Consider the following 16,088-nt stretch of genomic DNA (forward strand, 5'->3'; position numbering starts at 1 on the left):
GCTGGGGCTCCGCCTCGGGGGCGGGGCCACGCCTCGGGGGCGGGGCCGGCGGGCTGGGGCCCAGCCTCCGGCGGCGCAGCTCTTCCGGGCCCCGGGGGGCGCTGTGGTGCGTTGGTGCGGGACCGCTCTCCTGCCCCGGAAGTGCTTGCTGCAGGCCGGGAGGCGGGGCGCAGAGGCTGCAAGCAACACACGTGTGGCGGCCGCGATGAAGTTCGCGTACCGGGTGAGCGCGGGCCGGGGGTGGTGCGGGGTCCTTAGACCGGGGTCCCGGTGGGGTCGGCTCGAGACTGCTCCTTCGGGGCCAGGGAGCCGGGCCTGGGTGGGCTGGGTCTGGCAGCACCGGTCGGTCCCTCACCGTGCAGCCTGAGACAGGCCGGGCGAGGGGCCGCAGCGCCCTGGACTGGGACGGAGCGGCGGGCGTGGGCGGGAGGAGCAGGAGCGCTGCGGGAGGGTCCGGCTGAGCTCCGAGAGGGCAGCGAAAACCAGCCCGGACGGAAGTCCTGGTTCCCGGAGCCCGCAGCGCGCGACGTGGGGAGGACGCGGGGACAGAGGGCGGGGGGACAGGCGCCGAGCCCACTGGAGCGCTTCTGCATCTTCCCCACCTCTCGGGACCCTTGGCACAGTGGGCCACCCGCGGGTTTGGAGCTCTGGGCGTTTGCGCGGCCCCGCCCGCTGCTGCCACTCCCCTGAAGGCTGTTCCTCCGCAGGGCCGCCGCCTCTGGCCTTTCCCCCTCCGTCGGGTCTCAGCTCCTTACAGGCTTGGTCTGGCCCTGGCCACAGCGCGGGCCTCCAGCAGCTCCACCCCACACCCACGCTGCCCCCACCCAACCTGGTCTTCCCGCTCAGACTGCTTCCCCACTGTGACCCAAACCTCCCGCTGACCAGCTCCTCTCGGGCCTGATTTCATCCACGCTCTCCATTCCTTGGATCATCTCCCCAGTTCCGACACCATTGTCTCCTGTGTGGAATGGCACCAAAGGCTCACCGACTCCCTGCATCTTCTCTGGCTCCCGGGGTCACTTAGCGTGACCTTCGAAAAAGGGGGTCGATCATGGTTCACCTCTGCTTAAAACATTGGCTGACCGGGCTCTCCTTGTGGCCTCCTTGGGGTTCTCAGGGCCCTGCCCGCCTGCAGCTCCAGATGCTCCTTGTCATCTGGGTTCCAGCTCAGGTGGCCCCTCTGAGGGTCCTTCCCTGACCACCCTCTGAAGTTCCTCTCCCTCTCCTGCCGACGGGGTTGGCTGTCTGTGCAGCCTGGCGCCCTTGCAATCACAGCTCTGTCTCCATCGCCCGCCTGCCCGACGTGGAACCTGGGGGCGGCTGATAGTTGAATGAATGATTGAATGGATGGGCTGCAGCAGGTTACCCTGTTCAGGAAGCCTTGAACCCAGGCTGCACTTGCGATGCTGTTCCGTTGTCACAGCTGTTCTCTTCCTGCAACGTGGGTGCTGTCCTGTCCTCCACCCGGCAGACACCCTGTCTAGAGGCTTCCCCGCGCTCACCGTGCCCCTTACCCACCCCAGCGGGAGCTCAGGGCCCCTGGGGACTGGGCTCACTTCCTCCTCTCTCTTGCTTAGGGCCTGGCCTTGTAGGTGCCCAGGAAGTGTCCCGGGGGGTGGGGGGTGGCTAGCGGGACCCCAGGAATGATCAGGGAGCCTGCGGGGGGTCTCTGCGCCATCTCTGACCGGAGACCTCGCTTAGCCCTTTCCCGGAGTTGTATTTTCTTTGTGTTAAGACAGCTTTGTTTTCTTTTCAGTTTTCAAATTTGCTGGGGACAGTCTATCGGTGTGGAAACTTAAATTTTACGTGTGATGGAAATTCAGTTATCAGTCCCGTGGGAAACAGAGTCACTGTGTTTGACCTAAAAAAGTAAGTTCACTAAAATGACGTTAACAGCTGTGATCATTGTAGTTGGCAGGTAAAAACACAGTGTTTTCCTCACCTCTCTTTTTAATAGCACACCTGTTACTATTAAACAGGTGATGGAGACAGAGCCCCCTGATAGGGGGCTACGGGATTTACATAGTGCCGATGGGTCAGCAGTGGGACTGGCTGTAGGGATCCTGGTTTCTCCCTTCTAGTCTCTCAGCTGAACCCGATGTGATGAGGTTGTTGATCTTCCCTTCAGGGTAGTAGCTCCGTGTCACTTGGCTGAAACGTTTGGGAGGGGGTGCCTGGGGCGTGGGAGCCACCCTGGACTGCCGTCCGGCCGGCGTGCTCGCCGAGACCAGCTCTGTATGCTCAGGTTCACTCTGTCTCCTGCTGAGCAAGCACGTGGCTCCGTTTCTCTCTTCTCGGGGGGAGGCTGTCACCCCTGTGCAGACATGTGTGGCCTGGGCGAGACCCTCCTGTTGCAGAGGCTGCCTGGGTCTCTGCAGGCCTCCGTTTCCGAGTCTGTAAGATGGGGCCGTAGTACTTGCCTTGCTTGCGAGTTGTTTCCTGAAGTGCAGGGTGCACCCAGGGCCCGCTGCTGGCGGGGTCATCACTGGTGTCGATGGTGACGGGGCTATCTAGAGGAATGACCACGTGGTGGCACTATATAATAAAGAACAAAATTAGGGTGTAATCCGGTGGTTGTTTATTTTTATTTAGCTTTCCATTTTTCTGTGTTTTTGCATTTCTGCAAAAAGCTTTACCGGGCATGCTGTCCCTGAGCTCACCCTCCCGTTGGACAGCTGGATTGTTTCTGGTTTCCTGACTATATGTTTCCAGGGTCCTCTCAGGATGAGGTCCTGGAAGCAAAATTGACATGTTCAAAACCCCTTTTTAAGGATTTTACATGCTTAGCGAAATTTTCTCCAGGACGTTGTCTAATTTCTTCTCCCTCTCGAGGGAGGGGCGGTTGAGGAGTCCGGGGCTGTGGCAGGCCTGGGGGGTGGGGAGACAGGTGCAGGGTGGGTGCTGCTGGTCCAGGCTGGCCCGGTCCCCCACCCCCGCCTGATGACACCAGAGCAGCAGCGCAGCTCTGGTTTTTTGTCTCCCAGCAACAAGTCCGACACTCTGCCTCTGGCCACTCGGTACAACATCAAGTGTGTGGGGCTGTCCCCGGACGGCCGCCTCGCCATCATTGTCGATGAAGGTAACCGCGCTCGGCCGAGAGGTGGCGACGGCATGGGGTGGTGACTGCGGGGCGGGTGGGGCGGGTGTCCAGCTGACCCGAGGCCGACACTAAGACCCCTGGGGGTCCTGGCCCGCATGGTCCCTTCGCCTCCCTCGGTTGCTTCCGTGTCTGGGGCCCCGGTGGGCCTCGGGCGGGCATGCGGGGTGTCCTCCCTGGCCGTGTGCCGCCGGCACCGCGGGGCCGGGCCTCACGACCTGATGCCTGCGTGCGACGTGCGGGGCCTCGCTCTGCTCTCCCTTCCCGCAGGGGGCGACGCGCTGCTCGCCAGCCTGGTCTGCAGGGCCGTGCTGCACCGCTTCCACTTCAAGGGCGCCGTGCACAGCGTCTCCTTCTCCCCCGATGGCAGGTACGCAGCTGCGGGCGGGGCGGGAGGTGTCGAGCTGTAGGCTGCCTCGCGCCTGGTGGGCTCGGACGTCACCGCGGCGGCCACAGGCAGTCCCTGAGCCCGCGCCCCTCTGGGTCCCCCTCTGGATCCGGGCTGCACAGGCCCCTCCTCTCCTCCCCGGGGCTGGTGCTCACACCTCGAGTGGGAGGTTCTGCAGGTTCTTGTCCAAAACCGTCTCCAGGGAAGCTGTGCCCCCAGCCAGCGGGGTCATGAAGGAGCCCTGGTGTTGAGCGGCACCGACCCCGGCCTTGACCCCCGCAGGCAGGAGGACGTGGCGAGTCCCGGGGCTGCTCTGGGCTCCAGGGCTGTGGGAAGGGGGGCTGTCCCGGCTGCTCACGCCCACGCTGGCCGGCTGTGCCGGGGAAGGGGCGGCTCCAGCAGTCAGCCGTGAGCCCCGCCCCACGTCCACCCTCAGGGACCCCGGAGAAGGCGTCCTGGGCAGGGACCGCGCCCGGGTCCTGTCACAGGGCCTGTCTGTGTCTTGCGTTCGGTTCCACCCGGGGCTGTCTGAGCTTGGCCTGGCCTTCGTGACTGCCCCCTGGGCCGACGGGAACACCTGAGGGGGCTCTGCCCCGGGGCAGAGGTGTGGCAGGGCCCGGGGTCTGTCCACTTCTTCCCTGACTCTGTCCGCCCGGAGAAGGGGGACTCGGGGCCCGTGAGAGGCAGGGTTAGGGCCCCAGGTTTGCTGCCTGTAGGGCTGGCCTCGGAGCAGGAGAGCGGCCCTCTCTGGAGCTCTGCGCTGGGCTCGGGGCCCTCCCTGGCGCCGGATGTTGATGGCACCCGTTTCCGCGGCAGGAAATTTGTTGTCACCAAAGGCAACCTTGCTCAGATGTACCACGCCCCTGGGAGGAAGCGGGAATTCAACGCGTTTGTTCTGGACAAAACCTACTTCGGCCCGTACGATGAGACCACGTGCATTGACTGGACAGACGACTCCCGGTGAGGCCTGGTTGGGGTGGGGCTGGGCATAGGAGGGGCCCGAGGGGAACCTGTAAACAGCACCTTGTTGGGGAACTCGGAGTGACTTGTCGCATCCCCGTCTTGTTTTCAAATGGTCTCTCACGAGCCTCGTGTGGCACAGGGCGCAGGCCTGGCTCCTGGGTCTGAGTCAGGTCTGTCTGGCCCTTGTCACCGGAAACCAGAGCAGAGCGCGGCCCTGGATGAGGACCGCGACCAGCCAGCGTGCGGTGGCCCAGCTTCCGGGGCAGCTGCGGGCAGGAGGGGAGCTGGCGGGCATCGCCCAGCCGCCCCTGAGAGGGGCTGGCTGCGTCCCCGCTGCCTGGGTTCTGTGCGCCGGGAGCGGGAGGGGAGGCTGGTGGCGGCCGCCACTTCATGCCCCAGGCGGGCTGTTCGCACGTGGTTGGCCACAGTGCGGGGCGCGCGGTGCGTCCGCGGGAGACGCGGGTGGGCTCCTCGGGGGTGGGTCTGCGGGGAGGACCGGGCGCCCCGTAGCCAAGCCTTCCTGCCCTTCCGCGGGTCCTGGGATCGAGGGCGGGTCAGGGAGGCGGGAAGAGCAGGGTCCCCAGGCAGCCCCCCACGGGCTCAGTGGTCGGTTCTCAGGCTCCCCTGGGCTGCCCCCCGAGAGACTGCTTTGCTCGAGGGACGGTGACACACGTGCAGTGAGGCTCCTGGTCCCGGGAGAAACACAGGTGGAGGCAGCAGACCAGAGCCGTCCCCGCCTGGAGCCTTGGGCGTCTCCCCTGTGCCCGGGGACCCCCCGGGGAGGCTGACACCTGCACGCCCGAGGCTGAGCTGTGACTCCCCGTCCCCCAGGTGCTTTGCGGTCGGGAGCAAAGACATGTCCACGTGGGTGTTTGGGGCCGAGCGGTGGGACAACCTCATCTACTACGCGCTGGGGGGCCACAAGGACGCCATCGTGGGCTGCTTCTTCGAGTCCAGCAGCCTGGACGTACGTCCCCAGTCACAGCCTCGAGTGGGCGCTGGGCCCTCCCCTGAGGCTGCTCCCGGCTCCCTGGGGAGGCTGGGGCCGCGGTAGCCGGGGCAGGCTTGGGAGGTGCCTGTGCAGCCTGGGCCGCCGTGGGCTGGGGGTCAGGGCGACCCAGGCTCTCGCGTCTCCCCCCGCAGCTGTACACGCTCAGCCAGGATGGCGCCCTGTGCGTGTGGCAGTGTGACACCCCCCCTGAGGGCCTGAGGCTGAAAGCCCCCGCGGGCTGGAAGGCGGACCTGCTGCAGAGGGAGGGCGAGGACGAGGACGAGGACGAGGACGAGGACGAGGACGAGGCGGAGAGGGAGACCACCATCCGCGGGAAGGCCGCCCCGGCTGCCGAGGAGCAGCGGGGGAAAGTGCAGTACTCGCGGGTGGCCAAGTAGGTCTCCCGCCTGCACGGGGTGGGCCTTGCGCCCTCTGGGGCGCATTGTGATTCCTGCCCCGGGGCCCCTGGCGGGGGCGGGCGGGTGAGGAGTCGGGGGTACCTGGGGAAGTGCGGTCCCAGGCAGACCAAGGGTCAGGAGGTGGGAGCGCAGAGCTGCGAGTGTGAGGACGTGGTGGGTCGTCCTCAGGATGAGGGCAGCGCTGTCAGGCTGCCCTCTCTCTGCGTGCCCTGGGGGTCGGGGTGGGGCTGTGGGACCGGCCGAGCTCTCTGGTCCTCTTCCCACAGTTCTTGTGTCCCTGCCTGCTTAGGTACTTCTTCAATAAAGAAGGGGATTTCAACCATCTGACAGCTGCAGCGTATCACAAGAAGGTCCACCTCTTGGTCACTGGTTTTGCTTCCGGAATCTTCCACCTTCACGAGCTCCCGGAGTTCAACCTCATCCACTCCCTGAGGTCAGCGACTCTGCTCTGTGTGGTCACGTGTGTGCATGCATGTGTGTGTGTGTGCGCGCGCGTGCTCTCTCTCAGTCCGCCGGCGGGCAGTGGAGGAAGGTGGAAGCCGTGCTGTGCCCGTCTGGACCGAGGGCCGTGGAGTGGCCAGGAGGCCCGTCCAGCCACACGGATGGCTTCCCAGGACACTTGCCCCTTCCTCTGTCCTGGATTAGAGAGATTGGGGACGCTGCTGCCCTGCCCCCATCTCAGACGTGCAGTCCCCTGGGCCCCATCCACCCCCCAGTCAGAGGGAGCTTTGGTTCCACGTGTAGATCACATTGTTTTTATTTCCTGTTCTCATTTTTCTTCTCTTGCATCTTTGGAACGTTGAGAAAACTAAAAGTATTAGTTTCCCGAAGTCACGCAACTTCGAGGTTTTAAACGCGGGGCAAGAAAACTCTGGGTTTTCTGATGCACTCAGTGAAGTGAATCGTCTGTGTCTAGTAAACGGGTGGGGAGGAAGTGGGTGCTGCTAGCAGGGAGACCTGGCCCTGTCCTCACTCGCAAGGCCACCCCGGGGAAGGGATGGGGGCCCTTGCTGTGCTGACCGAGCCCCGCGTTTCTCCGCAGTGTCTCGGATCAGAGGGTCTCGTCCATCGCCATCAACGGCTCTGGGGACTGGATCGCCTTCGGGTGCTCAGGTTGGTACCTGGGTTTGTGAGGACAGGATCGGGACTCTTCCTCTGGGAAGCCTGCCGGCCATCCCGCCTCCCCCCAAGGTGCTGCGCCAGGCCAGCAGCCAGGTGGCTCACTACGAAGGAGCAGCTGCTGAAACTTCCTGCACAAAGGCTCCTCTGAGTCCTGAGTCCCGTTGCCGCCTGAATCCTGGCCTCCCTCGGCAGCACCTGGCCTGTCGCCTTGGCCTCTGGCGGGTGATGCGGGAGGTTGGCGTCTCCGTGCTGGGGCCCCTCGTTCAGGTGGAGGCTGACGGCACCTGCCTCAGGCCAAGACGGGCGAGCGGTGTCGCGAGCAGTCCCCGTGTGCCCCGCAGGCCTGGGCCAGCTGCTGGTGTGGGAGTGGCAGAGCGAGTCCTACGTGCTCAAGCAGCAGGGCCACTTCAACAGCATGGTGTCCCTGGCCTACTCCCCCGACGGGCAGTACATTGTGACCGGCGGGGACGACAGCAAGGTGGGCTGCGGGGGTGGCGAGGGGGAGCCGGAGGGGTCCTGTCCCCGTTCTGCTGGCCTGGCTGAGGCGGGGTGCAGCACCGTGGCCAGGCCCTGACTTGGGTTCAGCCTGGAGCTCCAGAGCCCACCGGCCTCATCTGGCTTCCCGAGAAGCCGTTTGCAGACTTGCCCGGTCTGAGTGGAGAGGCTTTGGGTGTCTGTTTCCCCCTTTTTGGCCCGGTTTTCTGGGCACGTCTGAGGGGTCCATGGTGCCAGCAGCTGCTCTCTGACGTGGGAGGCTGTCCCCCCCCGCCGCAGCCCCCCAGGCCTCGCTCGCAGGGGCACCGCCGTGGGGTGTCCTGAGCCGTGGCGCTACCCGCCACAGGTCAAGGTGTGGAACACCCTCAGTGGCTTCTGCTTCATCACTTTCACGGAGCACTCGAGTGGGGTCACCGGCGTGACCTTCACCACCACTGGCTACGTCATCGTGACCTCTTCCATGGACGGGACCGTGCGCGCCTTTGACCTTCACAGGTGACCTTCCTGCGGGGATGCCTGCCCCGCAGCCTCTCCCCGTGTGCTGGGCTGTGAGAGCGAGGCTGAGGGTTCTGGGCTCGTCGGTCAGACACAGGGTGAGGCCCACGAGAGCTCGTGGGCCCTGGAACCGTCCCGACCGGGCTGTCCTCCCACAGGTACCGCAACTTCCGCACCTTCACGTCCCCGCGCCCCACCCAGTTCTCCTGTGTGGCCGTGGACTCGAGTGGGGACATCGTCTCTGCTGGGGCCCAGGACTCTTTTGAGATCCTCATCTGGTCCATGCAGACAGGCAGGCTCCTCGACGTAAGGGCCGCGAGTCCAGGAGCTGCGCTCTTGGCCAGGGGCTGGTGTGGGGAGGGGGCCTGGCTGACCTGAGAGGAGTGGGGGACGGAGTCACATCCCGGGCACGGGCAGCACCGTTTACACGCGTTTCCTGGGTGGGCTCCCCTTCCTGGCCCACATGGCAGCCCAGCGGCCACGGCCTGTGCACCCCGGGGTGGCCCGCTGGGCGTCTCTCGTCCTCAGAGCTCTTTTCTGAACGGCCATAGGTTCTGTCCGGCCACGAGGGGCCCATCAGTGGTCTGTGTTTTAACCCAATGAAGTCGGTCTTGGCCAGCGCCTCCTGGGACAGGACGGTACGTCTGTGGGACATGGCGGACAGCTGGAGGACCACAGAGACGCTGGCCCTCACCTCCGACGGTAAGCGGCACCCGGGCACTGGGGGGAAGGCCCGGTCTCGGGCGCATGGTTGCATAAACCCAGGGCTCCAAGCGCCGTGGGCTGTTAGGGTTGGCGGCCTGGTTTTGTCACTTGGCATCGGGCTCCCCCAGGCGAGCAAGCCGGGGGCCCTGCTGTAGCAGCTTCCTGGGCGTGAGGCCCTGTCCTGGAGCCCCACTGCCCGCGCTCAGGGGCAAAGCGTCCTGGTGCGCAGCCGGCCGGGCTGCAGAGCTGATGGGTCATGGCGAAGACCGAACTGCCCGTGTCTGGCCCTCACGGAACCCGGTCGTTGGCCCCGGGGCTCGTGGTCTCTGTGGTGGTCTCTGCTTCCTGCCACCCGACCTGGCTCTGATTCAGGCTTTTAGCCACTGGCCCCCTGCGTCTTCTGGGGGCCTCTGTACCACCCCCGCCTCCAGCTAGTCTGTCTCTAGCCTGCCCGTGACCTCCATGTGACGCCTCCCGCCCAGAGCCCTCCACTGGGCTGCCCCTGCTCGGTTATACCTTGTGCGCGTCCTGCGGCCCCCAGGCCCTCAGGGTGCCGGGATGAGGGCAGCTCAGCGTGGCCCATCGCCCGGAGCCCAGGGTCTTCCTCGGCCCTAATTCCACGCCTCTTCTCAGCTCTGGCCGTGACCTTTCGCCCTGACGGTGCCGAGCTGGCTGTGGCCACGCTGAACTCGCAGATCACCTTTTGGGACCCCGAAAGCGCGGTGCAGACGGGCTCCATCGAGGGCAGGCACGACCTCAAGACGGGAAGGAAGGAGCTGGACAAGATCACTGCCAAGCACTCGGCCAAGGGGAAGTGCGTGCTCGGTGGGGCTGTCCCGGAGCCCAGGAGCTCCTCAGCGGGGGCCCCTCCCGGAGGGAGCAGGGTGTTGGCGGGGTCCGTGTGGATGAACAGGCTTCTGTATCCTCCCACCCCGAGGACCAGAACCTGTGGGCCCGTTTTCAGTTCTCTCGGGTGCATCCCTGCCAGTGTCATTGCCGGGCCCGCTGGTGACTCCGTTTCACCTTTTGAGGACCACCCCCACCCAAGACTGTTTTGCAAGGAGCCTGCACAGTTTACATCCCCCCAGGGCAGGGGCTTCCGCTGTCCCCACATTATTAGCAATGCTCCTTCCTGCCTGTTTTTAAAAATCCCAGCTGTCCTGGTGGGTGTGAGCTGGTGCCTCATAGTTTTGGTTTGCGTTTCCCTGAGCAATGAAGTTCTTGGCATCTTTTCACGTGCCGGTGGACCATTTGTGTGTGGGCTTTGGGGAACTTTTCTTCAGAGCATCTGCCTGTTCTAATGGGCTGTCTGTCTGTGTTGCTGAGTTGTAAGAGCTCTTTGTGTACTTGAGACATGAGACCCTCATCAGATATAACCTTTGCAAGTATCTTCATCTTCTTCCTCCTGTGGCTCGCTTCCACTTTCTCGAAGGTGTTGTTTGAAGCACGTTTTTAATTGTGACAAAGGCCCACTTGTATATTTTTTCCCTTGTCACTTGTGCTCTCGGTGTTGTATCTAAGAATCCTCTGCCCAATCCAAGGTCACCGTCTCGAGTCCTGTGAGCCAGCAGGGCAGTGAGCGCCGCTGTGAGCGGGGCGGGTGGGTGCCCCCTCCCCGCGGCCCTTCTGGGAGCCGCCCTGCCTCTGGGAAGCTGCAGCGTTGCCCCTCCTCCAGGCGCCGTGCTGCCCGGAAGGAGCCTGGTGACTTGGCCACGGGTTCTGACCCCGCAGGGTTTAGGCCAGAGCCCTGGAGGACGCTGGGGAGGGTGCTGTTCGCCTTCTGGGTGGCAGCTGAGTCCACGTCCCCTCTGCGCAGGGCCTTCACCACTCTGTGCTACTCTGCGGACGGCCAGAGTATCCTGGCGGGAGGGATGTCCAAGTTTGTGTGCATCTATCATGTCAAGGAGCAGATTCTCAGGAAGAAGTTCGAGATCTCCTGCAACCTCTCTCTGGACGCCATGGAGGTGAGCGAGTGCTGCAAGGCCGCAGAGCAGGGCCCGGGGGCTGCACGGGACCCCTGTGTGGTCCCTGCTGCGAACGCCCGGGGCTGCCCGGCCTTGCCCATGGCCCAGCTCACGCCCCGGCTCCACGGGGACCTGGGGGGGGGTGGGCCTCTGGACAGGTGCGCCTGCCCAGGTTCACCTGCTCTGGCTCCCCTGCCGGGCGAGGGGCACCTGCGTGCGGCTGTAAGCCCGCCCCCCTGGGTGTTCCGGGGTGGGCTGTCCTGGTCATGTCCCCGGGGACGCGCAGCAGGACGGGCTGTGGCAGGTGGCAGCAGACGCCACCCCACGTGCGGCTCCCTCGCAGGCTCACGCGCGCTCTTCGTTCGGCTGTCGGGTTAGAGAATCCGCCCACCACGGGGCTGGCCGCGGGAGCCCGGGGGAGGCGCTGCCCTGTCCTGTCTCAGGCTCCGTGTGCCCCGTGGGGTTGCACGCCGGGCTGGCCGCCCCCCAGCCTGTGCTGGCGGCACAGGAGGGAGGTGGGGCAGACGAGCACAGCCCCCCTGCACCTCCCGCAGTGAGATGTCCGGGTTTCGCCCTTTAGGAATTTTTGAACCGAAGGAAAATGACAGAGTTTGGCAACCTGGCGCTCATTGACCAAGACGCCATGGAGGAGGGCGGGGTCACGATACCGTTGCCGGGCGTAAAGAAGGGTGAGCAGAGGGTCCTCTTGTGTCCCCCTGGCCAGGGCACGGCAGGCCGCCCTGCTCACCACCTGCTTTTCCTGGGGGATGGCGGGCGGTGTTGCTCTCGTCGGGGCTGCAGCGATTGACGTCCAGGAATTCTGGCGCTGGTGGCCAGGGCGCGGGGTCCCCCCTGCGAGTGGCTGGGCATCTGGCCGGTGCCCAGCCCTGTGCCTTGCGCCTGCTCCCGGGGGGGCTTCAGGGCAAGCCCAGTGTCGGGCTGGCAGCCTCCCCGGCCTGAGGGCCCTGAGGGGCTGGAACCACCTGCCTCGCAGCCTGGGCCGGGCAGGGCTTTTCTCCGGAACAGACATGCCGGCTGCTGGCCAGGCCGGAGCCCAGAGAGCGGCCGCCCTGAGGGCTCGTCTGTGGAGGCCGGCAGCGCCCACGAAGCAGCACCTGAGGCCCCGACACGGGGCTGCTGCTCCCGCTGGGTCCGCAGGGCGGGCCTCCCTTTGTGGGGCGAGTGGTGAGGGACGTGCTGCCCTGTGACGGGCGGTGCCTCTGTTCCCAGGTGACATGAGCTCCCGGCACTTCAAACCTGAGATCAGGGTGACTTCGCTCCGCTTCTCTCCCACCGGTGCGCACTGGCTGTCGGGTCACTGATGTGGGAGGGGTGGGCTTGGTCCCGATGGCCTTCCGGGCCTGCGGTGTGCACAGTGGGCCTGTCAGCCTGCTCCCGGGGCGAGGGCAGCATGGAGCCTCTGGTCGGCTCTGGGCACCGCCGACCCCCGGGGGTGAGACGTGGCCATCTTCGTCCCCGCTGGCGGACGGCCATGGAAGCTGTGGCTTCAGACACGCCCAGCTTCCAAGCGGGGAGGTAGGCATCTGCCCTGAGCGCCCTGCCCGTGTGCCTGTCGGCCGACCCAGGAGTGTCCGGCGGGGGAGGGAGCAGGACGGGGCTGCAGCGGGCTGACCCTCACAGGGCGCTCCTTCCCAAGGGGCCGGTGTCCCCCAGGCTCCCTCCCCCCTGTTGCACTCAGGACCCCGGGGACGTATTCAGTACCTGTTCTTCGAAAAATGGGGAAAAGCGGAAATAAACGTCCAGGAAGCCTTTGTTAAGTCTGCTTGATTTCCCAGGGCGCTGCTGGGCGGCCACCACCACCGAGGGGCTCCTTATCTACTCGCTGGACGCCCGGATGCTCTTTGACCCGTTCGAGCTGGACACCAGCGTCACGCCTGCGCAGATGCGGGCGGCGCTGTGCCAGCGGGACTTCACCAGGGCCATCCTCACGGCCTTCCGGCTCAACGAGAGGAAGCTGCTGCAGGAGGCCCTGGAGTCGGTGCCCTGGGACGAGAGTGAGCCCGGGCCAGGGCTGGGGAGGCCCGCGGGGCCGAGGGGGCCCTGCGGCTACACGCGGCGGCCGGGTCTCTGCTCGTGCAGAGCTGTGAGCGCATCTCTCCTGACAGGTTCTTCGCGGGCTGAGTGGGACTTTCCTCCTTCTCTTCCAGTTGGGGTCATCAGCTCCTCCCTGCCTGACTTGTACGTGGAGAAGGTGCTGGAATTTTTAGCTTCATCCTTCGAAGAGTCTCGCCATCTAGAATTCTACCTCATATGGACTCAGAAACTGCTTATGGTCCACGGACAGCAGCTCAAGTCCAGGTACGACCCGCCCGCCCCCTTGGCCACCTGTCACTGGGCCAGCTGTCTGTGTGGATGCACAGACCAGGGGAGGCTTTCACAAGCGCACAGCGCGGAGCAGGTCCGGGTGGCCTGGTGGTGGCCGCCACGCTGAGGGACGTCTCCTTTCCAGAGTGGGGACACTGCTGCCGGCAGTTCAGTTCCTGCAGAAGAGCATCCAGCGCCACTGGGACGACGTCTCCAAACTGTACGTGTGTCGGGAGTGGCTGACGGGCAGGGCGGGGCTTCCACTGGCACCAGCAGGTTCCAGTTGGTTCCACGCCAGGGCCGCTCCCTGTGTCGTCTGACGTGGGGACAGAAGGCCTCAGTGTCGGTCTTACTGATACGAGTCCCGTGTGCCCTCGGCAGCTGCGACTGGAACCGCTACAATATGCAGTACGCTCTGGCCGTTTCTAAGCAGCGGGGCCTGAAGCGGCCCTCGGAACCACCAGGCAGCGAGGAGGAAGCAGATGCATCCGAGGACGATGACAGCAGCCTGCACCTGCTCAGGAGAGGACCTGGGGATGGAGATGGGCCGCTGGCCTAGGGCCGGCCACCTGCAGCCCTGCTGGCTTCGGTTGGGATGTTGGGCAAGGTGGGACCTCCACCGCGGGGGGCAGCCGGGACGCAAGGGCACTGTCGCCAGGACTCACTCTTCTGCAAGAACCACACGCGGCCACGGGGTCAGTGCGTGAGCTGACGGGTCCCTGGCAGGCACGGGCTTGGCACCCAGGGCCCAGGAGTGTCTGCCACCAAAAGCACCCTGCAGAGAGGTGAATGGGCTCACGTGTATAGACTCAAACTTTGTATGAGTTTTTATGTTTTTAATACAAAGTTTTGATAATTTTAGAGATGAAAAAGATGTGTATTTCTACAATGTAGGTATTAAGTCTGATCTCTGAATTTGAAATGTTTGTAATGTATCCTGGGTGTGATTGTCGTGCTGGGGGATCAGGGCCACCTGCCTTGCTGGCACCTCTGTGCCAGGGAACAGGTGAGCAGGGCAGGTGGCTCACCCTCACAGCCCCAGCCTAGGCTGCCAGCCCCATCATCCCTGCACAGGGTCTGGCAGGGAACATCTGCTTGACTCTGACCTTGGAGAGGGGCCTGGGGCTGGGCCTGGACAGGCTTTCCAGGGAGACCCATCAGACCTGCTGGCCAGCTCTGGGAGGAAGACTCCATCCTGCGATGCCCCTTGGGAAGGGTCACTGTGAGGGCAGCCTAGATCACAGCCAGGCCCCTGGTCCCTTGGTAGCTACGGCCTCCAGGGTCAGAACACAGGCCCCAGCCTGCAGGTCACCAGAGGTGCGGCCACAAGTCACTGGACCATTATTAGGATGGATGGCAGGCAGGTTCTTGCTAGTCTGGTGGGGCTGTGTGCTCTTCTATCTGCTTATGAAACGCATGTGCTATCTCGGGACGGAGTCATTTCCTTTGTAAATATGATGATGTCTATCAGAGCCTCTTCTGTTCTTGGGTATTAAGGTAGAAAATAAATACATTGATAGTCTTGTATTTTCAGATGCAAATAACTCATCTGTAAACTATCCCCATGGTCCTGAAAGGAACTGGGATGGACCCTGTTTTTCTCCTCCTCCCATCTTCCTGCCAGGGGTTGTCACACACCGAGCTTGAGACACAAACACTGACTCACCTCTCAAAAGCCACTGCAGCAGGGGGTGAAAGGCAGTGGGGTCTGTCATCCTAACCCCCAGTTGGGGAAAGATACACTCAGCCCTGCCAGCCCTCTCCCAGGCTCCCCCACTAATGATTAAAGGAGGACTAAATAATATAACCTTGACGTTCTTCTAGAGGCTACCCTAATACCCACTCCCGAAGCAAAATTCTCGTGTAATTTGACCTCCCTTTGCACCCTCTACAGTTCACGTAACGATGTACTTAAATGCTTCCCTACAGAGCTCGGACCACCGTTCATCCACAAGCCAGGACACCCTAGCAAGTGGGAGCCACTGAAAACTATAACCTTCCAACTTGTAACTATTCTGTGGAGAAACCTAAAATGAGCCAGAAGAGGAACTGACCCAAACCAAAGATGGTCAAGCCTTCCAAGGATACTCCCAACTTGCCTGGAGGGCCTTAGAACACACTGCCTCCCAAGAGCCCATCAAATGGCAAAAATGGGTTCAAGCACACCAAAATAAGAGTTGGTGTAATAGGCTCCCAAACAAAGAAGGCTGCAGCTCACCAGACCCTACAAGCTGGCCCCATTCTCACGCCACTCACGTGCCACTAACTCACTTTTGGCCCCAGCCCGCTGGCCTCTGCAGAAACACACATGGATGACGATGTGGACATCAGGAGGATGTGTGTTCCTCTGTGGGGCCCAGAGAGCCAAAACCTAAAGGAAATGTCCCCAGCAAAGCCCACTGGGGTCCCCGGGAAAAACAGGATGGAATCCAGGTGATACGGTCCAACCTCTTTTGTGTTTATTCTACTTTTACTTGCCTGTAGGGGGCCTCGTGCAGAGGCTTCCCACCTAACATGTCGGATTAGTGTTCCCAGTGCAAAGCGGCTCTGCCTGACAGCCCGACTAGGTGAGCCGTGCGCATAAGTGCTGCACCCGCCTGACCCACAATGACTCCACCCCTCCCTCTGCCAGAACCCTATAAAGCAGCACCGCCCCTGAGCCTTTCAGGGGAGACCCTGTGCTGTAGAGCAAGCTCCCATCTCTCCATTCTTCGATCAAAGAATACAGCTTTCCTTTGCTTCTCAACTGAACTTGGTCTCTGTCTACTGGTGCGAGTGACACTGGGCAGAAGGATGCTTATTGGTGCCCGACTCAAAAGGGTCGGTAACACGTCCACCCCAGGAGAGCAGACAAAAGGGAGGCGGCCTCAGACTTAATAGTCACGGGCACGGGCTTAGCACCAGGATGAGCAGCCCCACGGGGACGGGGGTGCCTGTCACGAGGCCACCCTTCAAAATCTACCTGCCTCAGTGGAGGAACTGGCCAAAACGCCAGCCTCTAGCTAGACTGACTGAAGATCATGGTGAGTTCCATAACCAAGGTAGTAATGGATAACCGAACAGCCTTCAGTTACCCCGTGGCAGAACAAGGCGGCGTCTGTGTGGCTGCAACACCTGCTGGTGC

The 16,088-nt window shown here is 63.3% G+C and overlaps 1 protein-coding gene across 2 annotated transcripts; it reads left to right on the forward strand.

The window, feature by feature from the left end:
• Positions 1-102: 102 nt before the first annotated feature.
• Positions 103-13,836, forward strand: PWP2 (PWP2 small subunit processome component). Of its 2 annotated transcripts, none has more exons than XM_057545050.1 (21): positions 103-223; positions 1,757-1,869; positions 2,985-3,079; positions 3,368-3,467; positions 4,302-4,445; positions 5,280-5,415; positions 5,592-5,833; positions 6,148-6,291; positions 6,901-6,971; positions 7,322-7,458; positions 7,822-7,970; positions 8,129-8,276; positions 8,522-8,672; positions 9,309-9,489; positions 10,492-10,639; positions 11,220-11,328; positions 11,870-11,935; positions 12,436-12,654; positions 12,766-12,958; positions 13,110-13,184; positions 13,346-13,836. In XM_057545050.1, exons 1-21 carry the CDS (start codon positions 206-208, stop codon positions 13,521-13,523), a joined length of 2,817 nt encoding a protein of 938 aa, XP_057401033.1. In that variant the 5' UTR covers positions 103-205; the 3' UTR covers positions 13,524-13,836. The 2 variants fall into 2 exon arrangements, with proteins under 2 accessions (XP_057401033.1, XP_007172724.2); XM_007172662.3 differs by having other exon boundaries at positions 12,808-12,958.
• The last annotated feature ends 2,252 nt before the right edge of the window (positions 13,837-16,088 follow it).

The sequence above is a fragment of the Balaenoptera acutorostrata genome, chromosome 4 (assembly GCF_949987535.1).
Source record: "Balaenoptera acutorostrata chromosome 4, mBalAcu1.1, whole genome shotgun sequence".
Taxonomy (NCBI): Eukaryota; Metazoa; Chordata; class Mammalia; order Artiodactyla; family Balaenopteridae; genus Balaenoptera; species Balaenoptera acutorostrata.